The sequence below is a fragment of the Phaethon aethereus genome (assembly GCF_964289735.1).
Source record: "Phaethon aethereus genome assembly, chromosome: 31".
Lineage (NCBI taxonomy): Eukaryota > Metazoa > Chordata > Aves > Phaethontiformes > Phaethontidae > Phaethon > Phaethon aethereus.
In genome coordinates this window covers 1,567,641-1,582,594 of record NC_138607.1, presented here as the reverse complement: position 1 = coordinate 1,582,594, position 14,954 = coordinate 1,567,641, and the positions used below count along the sequence as shown (strand labels likewise).

At 64.8% G+C, this 14,954-nt stretch overlaps 3 protein-coding genes across 5 annotated transcripts in view; 1 reads left to right on the top strand and 2 right to left on the bottom strand.

The window, feature by feature from the left end:
• SUPT5H (SPT5 homolog, DSIF elongation factor subunit) lies at window positions 1-7,823 on the bottom strand (the record flags this gene model as incomplete). 3 transcript variants are annotated; one of them, XM_082012105.1, is made up of 29 exons in its annotated part: window positions 1-606; window positions 791-886; window positions 967-1,170; window positions 1,472-1,640; window positions 1,987-2,145; window positions 2,248-2,349; window positions 2,587-2,718; window positions 2,930-3,032; window positions 3,142-3,246; window positions 3,319-3,403; window positions 3,510-3,635; window positions 3,946-4,092; window positions 4,224-4,370; window positions 4,479-4,634; window positions 4,749-4,885; window positions 4,963-5,056; window positions 5,207-5,312; window positions 5,432-5,502; window positions 5,588-5,677; window positions 5,752-6,003; window positions 6,099-6,167; window positions 6,252-6,282; window positions 6,392-6,457; window positions 6,549-6,617; window positions 6,706-6,775; window positions 6,915-6,926; window positions 7,364-7,429; window positions 7,513-7,672; window positions 7,743-7,823. In XM_082012105.1, 29 exons carry the CDS (start codon window positions 7,821-7,823, stop codon window positions 463-465), a joined length of 3,249 nt encoding a protein of 1,082 aa, XP_081868231.1. In that variant the 3' UTR covers window positions 1-462. The 3 variants fall into 3 exon arrangements, with proteins under 3 accessions (XP_081868231.1, XP_081868233.1, XP_081868232.1); XM_082012107.1 differs by having other exon boundaries at window positions 7,513-7,663; XM_082012106.1 differs by lacking the exon at window positions 6,915-6,926 and having other exon boundaries at window positions 7,513-7,663.
• Window positions 7,824-9,127: 1,304 nt separating this feature from the next.
• MED29 (mediator complex subunit 29) lies at window positions 9,128-10,614 on the bottom strand (the record flags this gene model as incomplete). The annotated part of the gene is made up of 4 exons (XM_082012054.1): window positions 9,128-9,355; window positions 9,554-9,638; window positions 9,829-9,887; window positions 10,369-10,614. The coding sequence occupies 4 exons, from the start codon at window positions 10,612-10,614 to the stop codon at window positions 9,128-9,130; spliced, it is 618 nt and encodes a 205-aa protein (XP_081868180.1).
• Window positions 10,615-10,751: 137 nt separating this feature from the next.
• The window catches only part of PAF1 (PAF1 homolog, Paf1/RNA polymerase II complex component), a gene marked incomplete at both ends in the record, with an annotated part of 5,053 nt that continues 850 nt past the window's right edge, over window positions 10,752-14,954 (top strand). Inside the window, 13 exons of the mRNA XM_082012096.1 lie at window positions 10,752-10,801; window positions 11,412-11,441; window positions 11,551-11,643; window positions 12,156-12,277; window positions 12,536-12,602; window positions 12,712-12,813; window positions 12,904-13,009; window positions 13,122-13,190; window positions 13,382-13,485; window positions 13,585-13,701; window positions 13,963-14,091; window positions 14,567-14,672; window positions 14,791-14,878. Coding sequence (XP_081868222.1) covers window positions 10,752-10,801; window positions 11,412-11,441; window positions 11,551-11,643; window positions 12,156-12,277; window positions 12,536-12,602; window positions 12,712-12,813; window positions 12,904-13,009; window positions 13,122-13,190; window positions 13,382-13,485; window positions 13,585-13,701; window positions 13,963-14,091; window positions 14,567-14,672; window positions 14,791-14,878 — 1,183 coding nt within the window. The remainder of the gene's footprint in view (window positions 10,802-11,411; window positions 11,442-11,550; window positions 11,644-12,155; window positions 12,278-12,535; window positions 12,603-12,711; window positions 12,814-12,903; window positions 13,010-13,121; window positions 13,191-13,381; window positions 13,486-13,584; window positions 13,702-13,962; window positions 14,092-14,566; window positions 14,673-14,790; window positions 14,879-14,954) is intronic.

Genomic DNA, 14,954 nt, shown 5'->3' with positions numbered 1-14,954 from the left:
GAGCCTGAGGGATGACGACCAATGGCGGGGCTGCTACGGGCCAATGGTGGCGGAGGGCAGGCGGGGCTGGCGTCTGGAGAGCCAATGAGACGAGGAGGACGCGGAAGAGGAGGCAGGGTGACGAGAGCTGTACACGTGCGCGGCCGGCGCGGAGCCCCCTTCGCTCCCCTCCCCGGTTCTCTGGGGCGGCAGGGGGGTCCCGGTTCACCCCACCCACCCCACCCCCAGCCCTACGGGGGTCTCGGTTCAACCCCCTCCCCGAGTCCTGCTGCAACACAGAAGAAAGGGTGCCGCACCCACAGGCGTTTATTTGACACCTGAACCTCGCTACAACCAGCAGCGCAGAAATGGGGAAAAAAAAAAAGAGGGGGGAGTAGAAAGAAAAATGGGGGACACAAAGAAAACAGGGGGCAGGGGAGGGGGGGGGGCAGGGGAGAGGGGGAGGGCAGGGGGGGCTCCCCCTCAGGCCTCCAGCAGCTTGCCGAGGAAGCGGAGGTTGAGGATCTTGAGCTGCTCCTCCAAATCCATGCGGACGATCCCGTCCTCCCCATCGATGCTGAGCAGGATGCCAGTGGCTTCCCGGTCCTCCCCCAGGATCACCTTTACCTGTGGGGAGGGGCGTTAGTGCGGGGAGGGGGGGCAAAATGGGGGAGCTGGGTGGCCTTGGTGGGGGGTGCAGAGGAGCTGGCGTAGCACCTGAGGGGAGCTAGAAGGTCCACAAGGGACCGGGGGCGGGGCGGCAAGCACTGGGGTGCCTGGGGGTGCCCCAGAAAGGGGAGGGGGGCCCTACCTTGTTGCTCTTGGTGGGGGTAACAGGCTCCAGGTGCTCGCTGGAGATGCTCACCACCTTCTCGCTGTCCTTCAGGTAGACAGAGCACATCCCACCCTACAGGGCCAAAATGGAGGGGTCAGCGTCAGCCTGTGTCCCTGCCCCAAAACCACCCCCAAACCCCCCGGCAGTCTCACCGTGACGCTGCGGATGACGCCGGTCTGTCCCACTGCCTGACTGTCCAGGTAGGTGTCACGGACCTTCACCTGGATGTCGGTGGTCACCCAGTCGCTGGAGCTCTGCTCGATCCCCGATCCAGGGGTGTGGGGATTGTACCCCCCTGGGGAGGGGGCCCCAGGGGTCATGGGGCTGTAGCCCACCGGGCTGGGGCTGGGGCTGGCCTGGGAGGAGAGAGAGGAGGCAGCGTTGGTGGGCACAGAGGGGCTATGGGGTGGGGCTGGAAGTTGTAGAGGGGCTACGAGGAGAGTATAAGGGCTTTGAGGGGGTTTCGGAGAGCTATGAGGGAATGTAAGGGGGTTATATGGGAGGGCTTGGGGCTTGTACAGCAGCTACAAGGGGGTTTAGGGGGGTGTAGGGGCAGTGTGAAGGTGTTTAGGAGGGCTATGGGGGTGTGTAGGGGGTTATACGAAAACTATGAGGGGGTTCAAGGGGGTGAAGGGGGATTGAAGGGGTTTTGGGTACCTGGTAGGCCATAGGTGATGGTGTAGGGTGATAGCTGGCCGGCGAGTGTGTGTTCTGATAGCCCACAGGGCTGGGGGCCACTTGGTGGTAGCTCTGGGGGCTGGGGCTGGGCTGGTAGGAGCCCTGCGGCGAGGGGACGGCGTAGGGCGAGAACTGGTCCGTGTTGTACCTGGGGGCAGAGAGGAGAGGTGGCAGAGGGATGGGGTCTGAGGATTTGGGGTCCTCCAGGGCCAACACTGCACCTCGGGGGCACAGTTTCCTCCCAGGGCCGAGGTTTAGGGTCCCCCAGCAGCACAGTTCCCCCCCAGGGGTGTAGTTCAGGGGCCTCTGGGGCTGCTGTTTCACTCTGGGACCCCAATTCAGGGGCCATGGTTCCTACACAGAACTATGGTTTGGGGTCACCCAGGAGCAGTTTCCTCCCAAGGCCGGGGTTTGGGGTCCCCCAGGAGCAGTTTCCTCCCAGAGCCGTGGTTTGGGGACCCCGGGGCCTGCCGTAGGGTGGAGGGAGCACTCACATGGCCGGCGTGCCAGGGGTCTGAGGGTTGTAGGGCTGGTTGACCTGGGGGGATGAGGGGTCAGGGTAGCCGGGGGTCTGCGGGTTGGGGGTGCCCCCGTAGCCCTGTGGCGAGGGCGTGGGCTCGTCGTCGAAGCCATACTCGAAGTCCTCGTCGGCCCTGTGGGGGACAGACAAGCATCATTGTCACAGTGGGGCTGGCCTGGTGGCCGGGGACCCCAAAAAGGGGCCGCCCTAGCAAGGGGGACCCCCCTGTACTCACCTGGAGGGTGTGTTGGGGTTGTTGGGGTCCCAGGCACCACTCTGGGCAGGTGTGCGGCTGCCGTCGTGCAGTGGCGTCTGCGAGCCGTAATGCGGCGTGCGGCTGCCTGCGAGGGTCCCGCAGCAGCTCTGTCAGTCTCCTGCCACCCTCCGCCCCGAGACCCCTTTCTCCGTGTCCCCGGCCCCCCTTCAGCCCTGTCGCCTCCAGAAGATCACCCTGGGGTCCTCCCCATGTCCCTAAGGTCCCATCTCACCCTGGTCCAGCCCCCTGGCTCCCCTCTGTGACCCCAAAGCCCCTCCAATCCCTTCCCCTCCATCCCCCGATGTCCCCCCGTGCCACTCACCATCGTGCAGGGGGGTCTGTGAGCCGTACATGGGGGTGCGGGAGCCGGAGCCGTACATAGGGGTCTGGGAGCCGTACATGGGGGTGCGCCCATAGGCCGACGTCATCCCGCCCGGGCGCCGTGAGCCCCTGTAGGGACATGTAGTTGTCAGGGGACGGGGACATGACGCTGGGGAGCAGATGGGGACCCCCTAGAAGAACCCTGCTCGTGTCTGCGGGTGTCATCTCCCCCCAGGTGAGGTTCTGGCCCAAGGGTCACCAATGCTGAGGACCACCCTGGCCTGTCAGGGGGGTCTCCGAGAGCCACCCTGTCCCCGCTGTCCCCGTCCCCCCGACTCACACAGTGGTCAGGCGCTGACGGTCCACCGAGATGGTTTGGCAGGTGGAATGCAGCTCCACACGGGCTGTCGACTCTGTCGCGTCCTTCACCACCCCGATGTAGCCTGTAGGGTGGGATGGGGGCTCAGCGTGGGGGTCCGGGCCTCCTTGAGACACCCTCCCCTGCTTGGGGGGGACAAACAGGCACCCAGCACCCCACTGGAAGGCACCCACCTTTGTAAGGTCCTTGGGAGATGCGCACCGTCTGCCCGATGAGGTCGTTATCCCGCCGCCCGCGGCCACGGCTCATGCCGCCACCACCAAAACCACCGCGTTGGCCTGCAGGATCGAGACAGGGCTCGGGGGGTCCTCAGGGACACCCCCCCAGCCTCGGGGACACCCAACACTCACCAGCCCCGCTGGGGTGCATCGGGCTGCTGATACGGGGGCTCATGGGGGCGAAGCCACCCACGGTGAAGTTGGTGACGTCCCGTGGCTGCGAGAGGGAAAGAAAACGGTGCCTGGAGGTGGGGGCAGCAACAAAACTGGGGGACTGCAGCCCCTCTCAGCAGTCCCTGGGGGTGTCCCTGGTGCATGCCCACCTTGGAGCCGCCTGCCAGGACGAGGTGCCGGGTCTTGCAGACAAACATGCCGCCGTTCTCCACCAGCTTCTTGCAGTGCAGGAAAGCGAAGCCCCGGAAAAGGTGCCGGATCTCCCCCTCACGGCCCTGCCCCAGTAAAAGGGGTGGTTAAGCCCCGGTAAAAGGGGCGGGGGAGAGTCCTGGAGAGGTGACTAGATCCTCCCCTCGGGAATGGGAAGGACCCAGGGGGCTGTGGTGTCCCCTTGGTGCTGGGAAGGATGCAGGGGGGTGCCAGGAGGAACCCCAAATACACCAGGCACACCCTCATGGTGCCAGGAGTGACTCAGCTCACCCCAGGGATGGTCCCCGAAGCATGGACAGACCCAGAGCATCCCTGGGGGCACCCAAAGCATCACCCCCCCAGGACTGCCCCCCCTAAAACACCGTAAAGTCCTACCGAGTGAGGCCCGTCTATGACTTTGACAATGTCCTTGACATGGATGTTGTTCTGCTCCGAGTCGAGAGCGACAGCAAAGCGGTTGTCCTTCTTCCTGGTGACAGCCTGGTGCCGCACTGTCACCACCTTCCCGTACATGTTCAGCACCTGCGGGGACAGCAAGAGGCTGGGAGGGGGGTGGCAAAAAACGGGGACCCCCCTGGGGTGGAGGACACGGATCCAGCATGGGGATACATGAGCACAGCTCCTCCGGGCGTCCTCGGGGAGATGGGACTTACCTGGAAGGTCTCCCGCTCCAGGCGGACGATGACGCCCACGGTTTGGGGGTCCAGCTGCACCAGCTCGCCCCACTCGTGTTGCCCCCCAACATCCACGCCAGATGCTGTCTCCGAGCAGAGTTGCAGGTCCCGTGGCAGAACCTTGAGCTGGTGGCGAGAAGTGAGGCACAGCCATTTCCCCTCTTTTTCTCCCCAAAAAACAGTCCGTTTTGGGGCAGGACACAGCACCGAGCTGGACTTTTCACCCCCAAATACCTCATGCATGGTGAGGTCAGAGAAGAGGATGACGAAGTTTTCCTCCACCCTCACGATCAGCCCTGTGTCGCCCTCAAAACGCCCTGCGATCACCTTGACGTGGTCGCCCATCTTGAAATACTTCCGCAGCTCCTGAGCGGGGAACTCCAGCATGTCCTGGGTGGGCAGAAGAGAACGCCATGGGCACAGGGAAACAGGGCTGGGGGGGTCCTGGGGTGGCTGCAGCGGCCCCAGGAATCACCTGGCGCTGTTTCCTGGGCACTCCCTGACCTTCAAGTCCTCGTGTTTGGGCATGATGGTGATCTTGTTGCCATCGACGCTGAGGATTTTGCCTTGCAGGTTGATCAGCTCGCCCTCGCACACCTCCACGTTGTCACCAGGCTGGAAGTTGTGCTCTCGTTCCTTCCCTGGGGTGATGGCGGGGACAGTGAGGGGTCAGTGCCGCGAGGACGGCACCGCAGGGACAGCGGTGGCACCCGCTTACCCGTGCTCTCCGTCACCACCTCCAGATCGATGCCTTCAGGCTGGTCCTCGAACTTCTCCAGTTCTGACAGAGTGGGCTTCACCCCCTCCGTTATCTGCCAAGAGCGGAGCCGGTGGCCAAAACCCTCCCCCCTGAGGAGCCTCCAGCCTCCCAACGCCGCTCAGTGCTAGAAAAGGGGCAGTTTTGGGGGAAAAAAGGTGGGTTTTAGATTCAAACCCTGGCATGGCGGGATGGCAGTACTCACCACGGCTGACATGGCGAAGCTCTTGAAGAGGAATCCCTTGCGGCTATAGCGGTTGCCTTCAAAGATGAGAAAGTCGCCGTCGGATGCCACGTCACCTCCCAGGGACCTGGGACAAAACCCAAATCACCCCTTTGGTGAGCAGGAGCCCCCCAGGGATGAAAGCTCCCCCAGGGGGGTGGTTTTGGGCCGCGCCTGATGTCTCCTGTCACAGAGACGGTTACCTACCGGATCTTCTCGGCATCAAAAAGCCGCTGGGGGGGTCGCTTGAACTTTTTCCTCTTGGCGAACCAGTCCTTCTGCAGGGTGGGGGGCAACAGGGAGTGAGTGAAGGGTGGTGGGGCGGTGGCGGTGCCAGCAGCAGTGCGGCATAGATCCGCTTACCAGGCTCATGCGGGCTTTGATCCGGTCGAAGTCGATGCGAGGGATCATCTTGAGGGAGATCTGATTCTGGCTGGGCTCCACGTAATCCACCTGGGGGACACAAATGCAGGGTAAGCCAGGTGTGCGGCCCCACCACAGTGTTCCCGTCTCCTTCCTCTCCTCACCTGGGCGATGTCATCCTTGTAGATCCCCCTTTTGAGGCGCACCCAAGATTTGGGCTTGAGGTTGGTGACCTCCTTCACCACCTTGAGCACGTCGGTCATCTCCTTGATGGGGACCATCTGCTGGTTCCAGTAGCCCATGCGCAGATTGCCCACCCCCTCAATTGCCTGCTTGACGTGGGTCTGCTTGTAGGCCTCCACATAGATGTATCCCTTGACGTGCTCGGGGGCCACCACTGACTTGATCTGCAGGGGCTGGAGGACAAGGGGAGGCGTTGGGGACACGTTGGGGACACCACAGTGCTGCCACCCCCTGGTCCAGCCACAGACTGGCTCCCCTAGGGCCTCACTGTATCAGTGAACTGGTAAGCGATGAATTTCCGCATGAGGGCGATGGCCGTGGCACGCTCCTCGCCAATCTGGGGACAAAAAGAACGTTTTAGGGATTGGGATGAGGCCCCCCTGCACCACACCAAGCCCCCGTGTCCCTCCCCAGCACCCACCTTGCACTTCACAGTCCAGAGATTGGGATCCCTATGTGGGGGTGGAGAAGGAAACACCATTACAGAGTAGCCCATCTCGATTTGCTCCTTTTTCTCCCCAGAACCACATGGGTTTCCCCCCCAGACACCCTGTGACTCACTTGACTCCGGGCAGCAGCTGCTGCTGCGTGATGTCATCCGAGAGCTCGTCAGAGCCACCGTAAACACTGAAAAAAAAGAGAAAATTATAAAAAAAAAACCCAAAAAGGACAGGTGGTGGGGAGGATGCTCTCTGTTGTGCTGCAGATGGGGACTCACGTCTCTCCCACTGAGGACTTGGCGTATTTCTTCATGTAATACTCGCCCAGCTCCTCTTCGCGCTGGTCCCTGGGGAGAGGAAAGGAGAAGGAGAGGCATCAGCCCAGATCACGCCACCCTGATGGGCAGATGGACACATGGACGGAGCCACCGTCACCTCCAGAGGTTCTGCAGCCGCCGAGCGCCGGAGCGATCCTCATCCAGCACCACGTTATCGATGTTGGAAGCTGCGAGGAACACGAAGGTCAGGATGTTGCACTCAGAAGATGGCGTGGGGGGGTGGGCTGGGCTTGCTTGGCCCCGGAAGGGGACACACACACACCCCGAGGGGAAATGTGGGGGGACAGCAGGGTGATTTGGGCTTACCTTCGATCTCTTCTGCTCAGGAGGAAGGAGTGGCGGTGGAGGATGGAGCAAATAATAGCGGCAAAACCACCCGTGGGTGAGGGGGGAACAAAGGGGAAGGAATCAAAATTCAGACAGTGGCACGGGGGGAAAAGGAGGGGGGGAAATAAAAGCAAAAGAAAAACCCCAGGCGAGTGCGGATGAGATGTGCTGAGCGGACGGAGACGTGGGGAGGGAGGGAAGGACAGACAGTGGGAGGTAGGGTAGACACGCCAGCCCTCCCACTCCCCCTCAAGTGATGGGATTTTAGGGGAAAAAGGGACTGGGAAGGGGGGATAAGAGCTGGAGGGCGTGGGTTGGCCCCCACAGAGCCAGCACTGCGGGGTTGCGTATCCATCCTCTTCCTCAGGCCTCCAGGGCAGGAAAAGGGCCCGGGGGGGCCCCCAAAGCGGCATGGGGATGCTCCTCACCTTTCTCCAGAATGTCCTCGGCCCCGTCCTCCCACTGATCCTCGTCCTCGTACTCGTCATCCACGTCTGGGGGGGGTTCAGGGTAGTGAGCAGGGCTGGGGGGGTGGCAGCGAGCCCCCGCAATGCCCCTTTAGCCCCCTCCAGCTCACCAGCCTCGTCCAGGATGAAGCCGCCATGGCGTGGCTTTTTAGCCGGTCGGTCGTCATCTTCCTCCTCTTCCTCCTCGTCATACTCCTCCTCCTCTTCCTCCTCCTCCTCCTCGGCCTCCTCCTTCTCACTACCAGCCACGCTGGCACGCTCCTCCTCGGCCTGGGGAGTATGGGGTGTGAGGGAGGGCACCCACATGCACCCTGCCACCAGTTGTAGCCTTCAGCCTCACCTCGTTCTCCTCAGCCTCCTCAGCCTCACTGCTGCGCTCGCTCTCGTCCTCCGAGAAGTTGCTGTCGTCACTGTCTGACATGGCGGCACTGGGGGTTCTGGGGGGGGTGATAGGGGCGTCCCAGGAGGATGGACAGAGCGGTTTGGGGATGTCCTGTGGGGGTCTGGGGAAGTGGGGGTGCCTTGGGAGGACCTGAAGGACAGGCAGGGGAGTCTGGGGGTGTCCTGGCAGGACTTTGGGGATAGAGGGAGACGGGGCTGCCCCGGGGGAACCTGGAAAAGCAGGCAGGATGGTCTGGAGATGTCCTGAGGAGACCTCGGGGTGTTCTGGGGGGTGCGCAAGAGGGTCTGGGCATGTGATATGGGAGTGTCCCGGGCTGGGAGAAGGAATAGATCGGTATGACCCCCCAGGGGCTGCCCCACACCCGGGAACGGCCATACCAGCACCCTCCACCAGGAGCCTGAGCCCCAGATCTGGCCCCGGGGGGTGCCGCGGGTGGCTCCGGGGGATCCCATAACCCTGGGGGGCACCCAACGCCGCCGCCACCTTACCCCCCGAGGGGATGGCGGCTCCGCTCCGCTCTAGGCCTCGGTCCGGCCTCTCTGCAGGCCCCGGCCCCGCTCCGCTGTCGGCCGCGGTCCCGCCTCGGCCCGGCCCCACCCTCAGCCTATCCCGGCACCGTCTCGGCCTCAGGCCCGGCCCGGCCCGGCCCGGTCCGGTCGCGGTCCCGGTGCGCTCCCGCCTGGCGCCGGCCCCGGTCCCGGTCCCTGCCGCTGTCCCTGTCCCGGCGCTGCCTCTCGCGAGAGCTGCCGCAGCGTCACGTGAGGTGGCGGGCGGGGCCAGCTGTGGTCACGTGCTCCGAGTGGCACGGAGCGCGACGGCGGCGCGGAGGGGACAAAAGAGGCGGCGCGAAGGCGGCGAGTGGTCTTCACGGACGGTGGTGGGGAAGTGACGTCACCCGGCTGGGCCGTGACGTCACAGTCACGTCAAGGGACAGGACTGAGCAGGCAGGTGCCTAAGCCTGTATCACGCCACGCCTCTTCCCACGCGAAGTGGCCCCCCGCTTGCCTGGGAGTGGGCACTTCCACACCCGAGGTCCCACCGTCGGCACAGAGGAGTCAGTATCAGAGAAAAACAGTTTATTTACCAAAAACCAGGCGTTTTCCCTCCAAAACCGGGGGGGTCCAGCACCCCCGCACCCCCCTCCCCAATTAGGGACCTCCGCTGGGGTCAGCACTCCGAAACCCAGCACTGTGACCCCCATATCCATGCTCAGACCTCCATGCCAGGCACCAGGGCCACCCAAACGCCCCCCATCTCCCCTCAGACCCCCACGGGAGGTTTGGGGGGGCATCCATGACCCCCATGGGGACCCCGCCAAACACTCAGGGCCCCCCAGGGGGGGGCAGCTTGCCAGTGATCTTGTTGGCCCCCTCCAGCAGGGCGTTGTGGATGTCCTTGGCGCCAGCGATCTGGGCCTTGATGAGGGGCAGATACTGGGTGTAGGGGAGGGTCTCACCTGCCCCCCCCTCGCCTTTGGGGGCTGCTGGCACCAGGGCGGGGGCGTGTTTGGCGCTGTCAAAGCTTTGTGAGAGGCATTCGTGGGCCAGGCGCTAGGGAGGGGACATAGGGGTGTCACTTGAAGGGGAGACAACAGAAGGGGCAAGAGTAGGGGATAGGATGGCGGGGTGAGGATGGCGCTGGGGGTGCAATGGTGCTAAGGGGTTGGGGGTCAGGGGGAGCACCAATGTCACTGGGGACCACACTGGGGTTGTCACAGGGTAGACACGGACATTGGGGGTGTCACTCACAAGGCAGAGCTCCAGCTGGTCGCAGAGGGCGTAAAACTCCTCCAGGCTCTTGTCGAAGCGCTGCAGGGCCCCGTCGGTGCTCTTCCTATCGGGGGCGGCCACTGTCACCCTCACTGCCACCCCCTAGGAGGGCACGGGGATGGCAGGGGGGCATTGGGGAACACTGGGAAGGGACTGGGGTACTGTAGGGGGGAATCGGAGGCAGCAGGGGAGGATTGGGGGGTGCTGGGGGGGGCTGGGGGGCACTGGGATGGGACTGGGGGACAGCCACTCACTGCCCGTTGTCGATGCTGGAGTTCTGCACCAGGTTCTGCGCTGCCACTTTCATCAGGGTCTGGGGGGGGAGGAAGGGTGTCAGAGGAGACACGGCCACCCTGGGGGACACACACGCAGCCCCCCCCAGCTCCCGGTGACTCGCTTACTGGGGGGGACACAGGCCAACGAGGGGATGGGGACACCCCGGAGACACGACACCCCCCTCCACACTGATCACTAGGGCAGGGACTCTCCCAGGACCCCCATTGCCAGCATAGGGCCCCCCCCCCGCCAGGGCCGGCCCCGCCCCTTTCAGCACCACGCACCCTCCCAGCGGCAGAACCCCCACGGTGGTGGGCCACGCCCTCTGCTCGTGCCAGGCCCCGCCCCAATACCGGCGGTAGAACGGCCACAGCGACAGGCCCCGCCTTCCCCTGCGACAATCTCCGTCCACTGCCGGCGGCAGGCCACGCCCCATGGCAGCAATGCAAGGCCCGCGGTGGCACGCCGCACCTCCCCTCGGCGGCAGGCCCCGCCCACCAGGGGCAGGCCCCGCCCACCTGCAGGCTCTCCTTCAGCTGGGGGATGAGGAGGCGGAACCGCTGCACCGGGTCGAAGTCCTGCGCCTGCGCAGCCGCCACCTGCGCCGGCAGCGGCGGTCCCGGGGGCTGTCCCGGCCCCGGAGCCTGCCCCGGCCCCGGCCCCGGCCCAGGAGCGGCGGGCAGAGGCGGCGGCGGCGCGGGAGCGGCGGGGGGCCCCGGACCTGAGCCCGGGCCCGTCGGCGGCGGCTGCGGGGGCGCCGCCATCTTCCCGGTGCGCGCCTGACTTCCGCTCCCGGCTGGCCCCGCGCGCCGGGAAGTGACGTAAGACCGGTGGGGCCTGGTGCCTCCCGGAAGTAGCTGCCCCCCGCAGTGCCGGCGCAGGGCCCGGCCCCGGCCCCGTCATGGCTCCCACCATCCAGACGCAGGCGCAGCGGGAGGAGTCAGGCCACAGGTACGACGGCGTCACGGGCCTGACGTCATGGCGGGTGCCGTTGCGTCAAGGGGTGGGGGCGGGCCTGCGGGTCGGGTGGGAAGCCGGGCGGTCTGGGTCTCCTCGTGATGTCACACGCACCGGGGGCGGGAGCGTAAACTTGGGTGCACTCCTGACGTCAAAGCGCACGTGGCGGGCTTGGGGGTCCCAGACACCCGGGTATCCTCTTGACGTCATAGTGCTCCGAGGTGGTGGTGGGGTTCTTTCTTGACGTCACACCCACTAGGGGGTTGTGAACCTGGGTCCCTTCCCGACGTCATAATGAGAGTGGGGAGGTGATTCTGAACGTCAGGGTCCCCTTATGACATCATAGTGTACGTGGGGAGGTATGGGCCCTGGACACATGGATTCTCTAATGACATCGTAGCGTAAGGGTGGGGTTCCCTCACGACATCATAGCACAGGGGGAGTGTTGGGGGTCCCAGATACAGTGGTCCCCTCATGACATCACAGCACACGCTGGGGCGGGGTTGGGGGTCCCGGATGCGGGGGTCCCCTCATGACATCACAGCACACCTGGGGGGCTGGGGCTCCTGGACGCCTGGGACCCTGCCCCGTTCCCCTCCCACAGGCCCAGTTCCCACCGGACGCTGCCCGAGAGGTGAGTGGGGGGTCGGACCCCAAGGGTCCCATTGGGGGGTGAGGGAGCGTGTTTTGGGGGGGATCCTCGTGTTCTGAGGTCCCTCCCTGACCCCGCTGGCCCCTCCCAGGTCGGGCGTGGTCTGTCGGGTCAAGTACTGCAACAGCCTCCCCGACATCCCCTTCGACCCCAAGTTCATCACCTACCCCTTCGACCAGAACCGGTACGGGGAGGCCCCGGGGGGACACCCCCCCCAGCCCCACCCCACCCTCCAACTCGGGCCATAACATGGGAGTTTGGGGGTGTTTCGGGGTGGGGGGTGGGGCTTGGGTTTGTGCAGTGCCGGGGGACTGAGGGAGGTTTGGGGGCATCTGGGGAGGGTTGGGGTCCACTCTGGCTCCTGCAGCACAAAACACGGGGAGGGGGTTGGTGTCTGGGATGTTTTGGGGGGGCTAGAGGAGGGGGTTTGGGGCAGCTGGGGTGCTTTGACCCCTCCCGGTTTATGTGATGGTGGGGTGAGGTGTTGTGGGGGGATGTTTTTGGGGGGTGTTTTAAGAAGGGGTGGGTTTTTTGGGGGTGTGTTTGGGGAGTTGGGTTTCTTGGGGGTGTGTTTTTAGGAGGTGGGATTTTTGGGAGGGTGTTTTGGGGGGCTGGGTTTTGGGGGGACTGTTTTGGGGTTTTTTACGGGGTTGGGGTTTTTGGGGGTGCCTGGACGTGCTGCCCCCCCCGCCCCAGGTTCGTGCAGTACAAGGCGACGTCGCTGGAGAAGCAGCACAAGCACGACCTGCTGACAGAGCCCGACCTGGGCGTCACTATCGACCTCATCAACCCCGACACCTACCGCATCGACCCCAGCGGTGGGGGGCCTGGGGCGCCCCGGGTTTGGGGGGGGACCCCAGGTTTGGGGGGGGGTACACATGGGGAGGGAGGAGAATGCATCCACGCCAGGACTGAGGGATGCCCCGGGAGCTCCTCAAGGGACTGAGCTGCCAGTAGGGGTTTGGTGGGACCCCGAAATTGTTGTAGGACCACAGCACTTTGGGGCACCCCAAAACTGGGGGGAGAGCCCAACACTGGGGCAGGGGGGAAGCCAAATTTCCCCTTCCCTCCCCCAGTGCTCCTGGACCCGGCAGATGAGAAGCTGCTGGAGGAGGAGATCCAAGCACCCACCAGCTCCAAGAGGTAATGGCATCCATGGAGAGAGGAGGCAACCCCAAAACCGGGCTGGGGGGGCACAGGGCACCCCCAAACCCCTGGGGGCTGCCCCCACATCACGCTGCCCCCTCCCCAGGTCGCAGCAACACGCCAAGGTGGTGCCGTGGATGCGCAAGACCGAGTACATCTCCACCGAATTCAACCGCTACGGCGTCTCCAACGAGAAACCCGAGGTCAAGTGAGTCCGGGGGGGCCCCAGGGCGGGGGGGCACAGCCCCCCACCCCCCCTCACCCTCCCACCCGTGTCTGTGTCCTGCCCCCCACTCAGGATCGGCGTCTCGGTGAAGCAGCAGTTCACAGAGGAAGAGATCTACAAAGATCGCGACAGCCAGATCGCCGCCATCGAGAAGACCTTCGAAGATGCCCAGAAAGCGGTGAGGGACCGCGGGGGGTAGGGGGGAGCAGGTTTTTTGGGTCCCCCCCAGCATTTGGGGGGGGCAACGCATGGACACACACAGGCCTGACGCTCCTCGTGTGCCCCCCCAGATCACGCAGCACTACAGCAAGCCCCGCGTCACCCCCGTTGAGGTCATGCCCGTCTTCCCTGACTTCAAGGTAGGGGGGACACACCCCAAATCCCCACCCTGGTGACACTGTCCTGCAGGGGAAACCGAGGCACAGACCCCCCACCCCTTGCAGAGGGGGACTCTGGTGGGTAGTGGGTGGTTTTGAGGGTGAGGGCGGTGGGGCGTTGCCCCCCCACACCCCCTTTTTGCCCCCCTACACCCCTTTTTGCCCACCCCCAGATGTGGATCAACCCCTGTGCTCAAGTCATCTTTGACTCGGACCCGGCACCCAAGGACACGAGCGGTCCGGCCGCGCTGGAGATGATGTCCCAGGCCATGATCAGGTGCCGGGGGGGACACGGGACCCCCACATTTTGAAGGGGGGGACGACACGGGGTGTCTCTGCTCCCCCTGCACCCCCATTAACCCCTTCCTGCCTGCAGGGGGATGATGGACGAGGAGGGGAACCAGTTCGTGGCTTATTTCTTGCCGGTTGAAGAGACGCTGCGCAAGCGCAAGCGGGACCAGGAGGAAGAGATGGATTACACCCCTGAGGACGTGTATGGGGGGGTCCTATATATCCGAGGGGGGTTCTTATATAGCTGAGGAGGGGTATATAGCTTAGGGGGTCCCATATAACTTGGGAGGGGGACCACAAGGAGCAAGTTGGAGCATCCCAACCGCTTCGTGGAGGACAAACCAATGGCCTGGCAGCACCCATTAGGTTTTGGGGGACACTTTGGTGGGGGCGGGGGGGAGTTTGGGAGTGAGGGAGGGTCTCCCCAACCCCTCCCTCATGCCCCCATGCCCCCCTGCCCCAGCTACGACTACAAGATCGCCCGGGAGTACAACTGGAACGTGAAGAACAAGGCCAGCAAGGGCTACGAGGAGAATTACTTCTTCATCTTCCGCGAGGGCGATGGCGTCTACTACAACGAGCTGGAGACCAGGTGGGGCTGGGGGGGCACTGGGAGCCCCCCTGCACTGGTACTGGAGGCACTGGGGGGGGCGTTTCTCTGACCCTGGGGCCTCATTGGGGGTCCCTGTGCAGACTGGAGGGGGGAACTAGTGCTGTGGGGTGGGGGTTTGAGGGCTCCTGGGGGGGTCCCTAGGGGTGCTTGAGCGCCGTGCCCCCCCCGACACTGGAGAGGGATTTGTGGGGGGGGAATTCAGGGTCAGGGAGGGGGGTCAGGAGGGGTCTGCAGGAGGAGTTTGGGGCAGGGGGTCAGGAGGGGTCTGCGGGAGGAGTTTGGGAGGCGTGTGGGGACATCCCAGAGGGGTCTGGGAGGTTAGAAGGGGTCTGGGGCATCCCTGGGGGGCCTAGTGATGTCCCTGGTGGGTTGCAGAGGGTTGGGGGGGGGTCATGGGGGTTCGCAGGGGTCTGGGGAGGGGGTCCCCAGCGCCTGACCCCCCCCGCACCCCCAGGGTGCGGCTGAGCAAGCGGCGCGCGCGGGCGGGGGTGCAGTCGGGCACCAACGCGGTGCTGGTGGTGAAGCACCGCGACATGAACGAGAAGGAGCTGGAGGCCCAGGTACAGCCCCCGGGGGCGGGGGGGGGGTCGGGCCATCGGGGACCCCCACCCTTTCCCCTCGCCCCTGCGGGGGGCGGCGGGGACCCGGGCCTGCGGCTGACACCCCCCTCTCCCCCAGGAAGCGCGGCGGGCGCAGCTGGAGAACCACGAGCCGGAGGAGGAGGAAGAGGAGGAGATGGAGGCTGAGAAGGAAGCAGCGGGATCAGGTAGGGCGCCGGGGTGGGGGGGCGTGTACCCCCCGGGGTGGGGGGCCGAGGGGTGGGGACCCCCCCAACCCCCCTC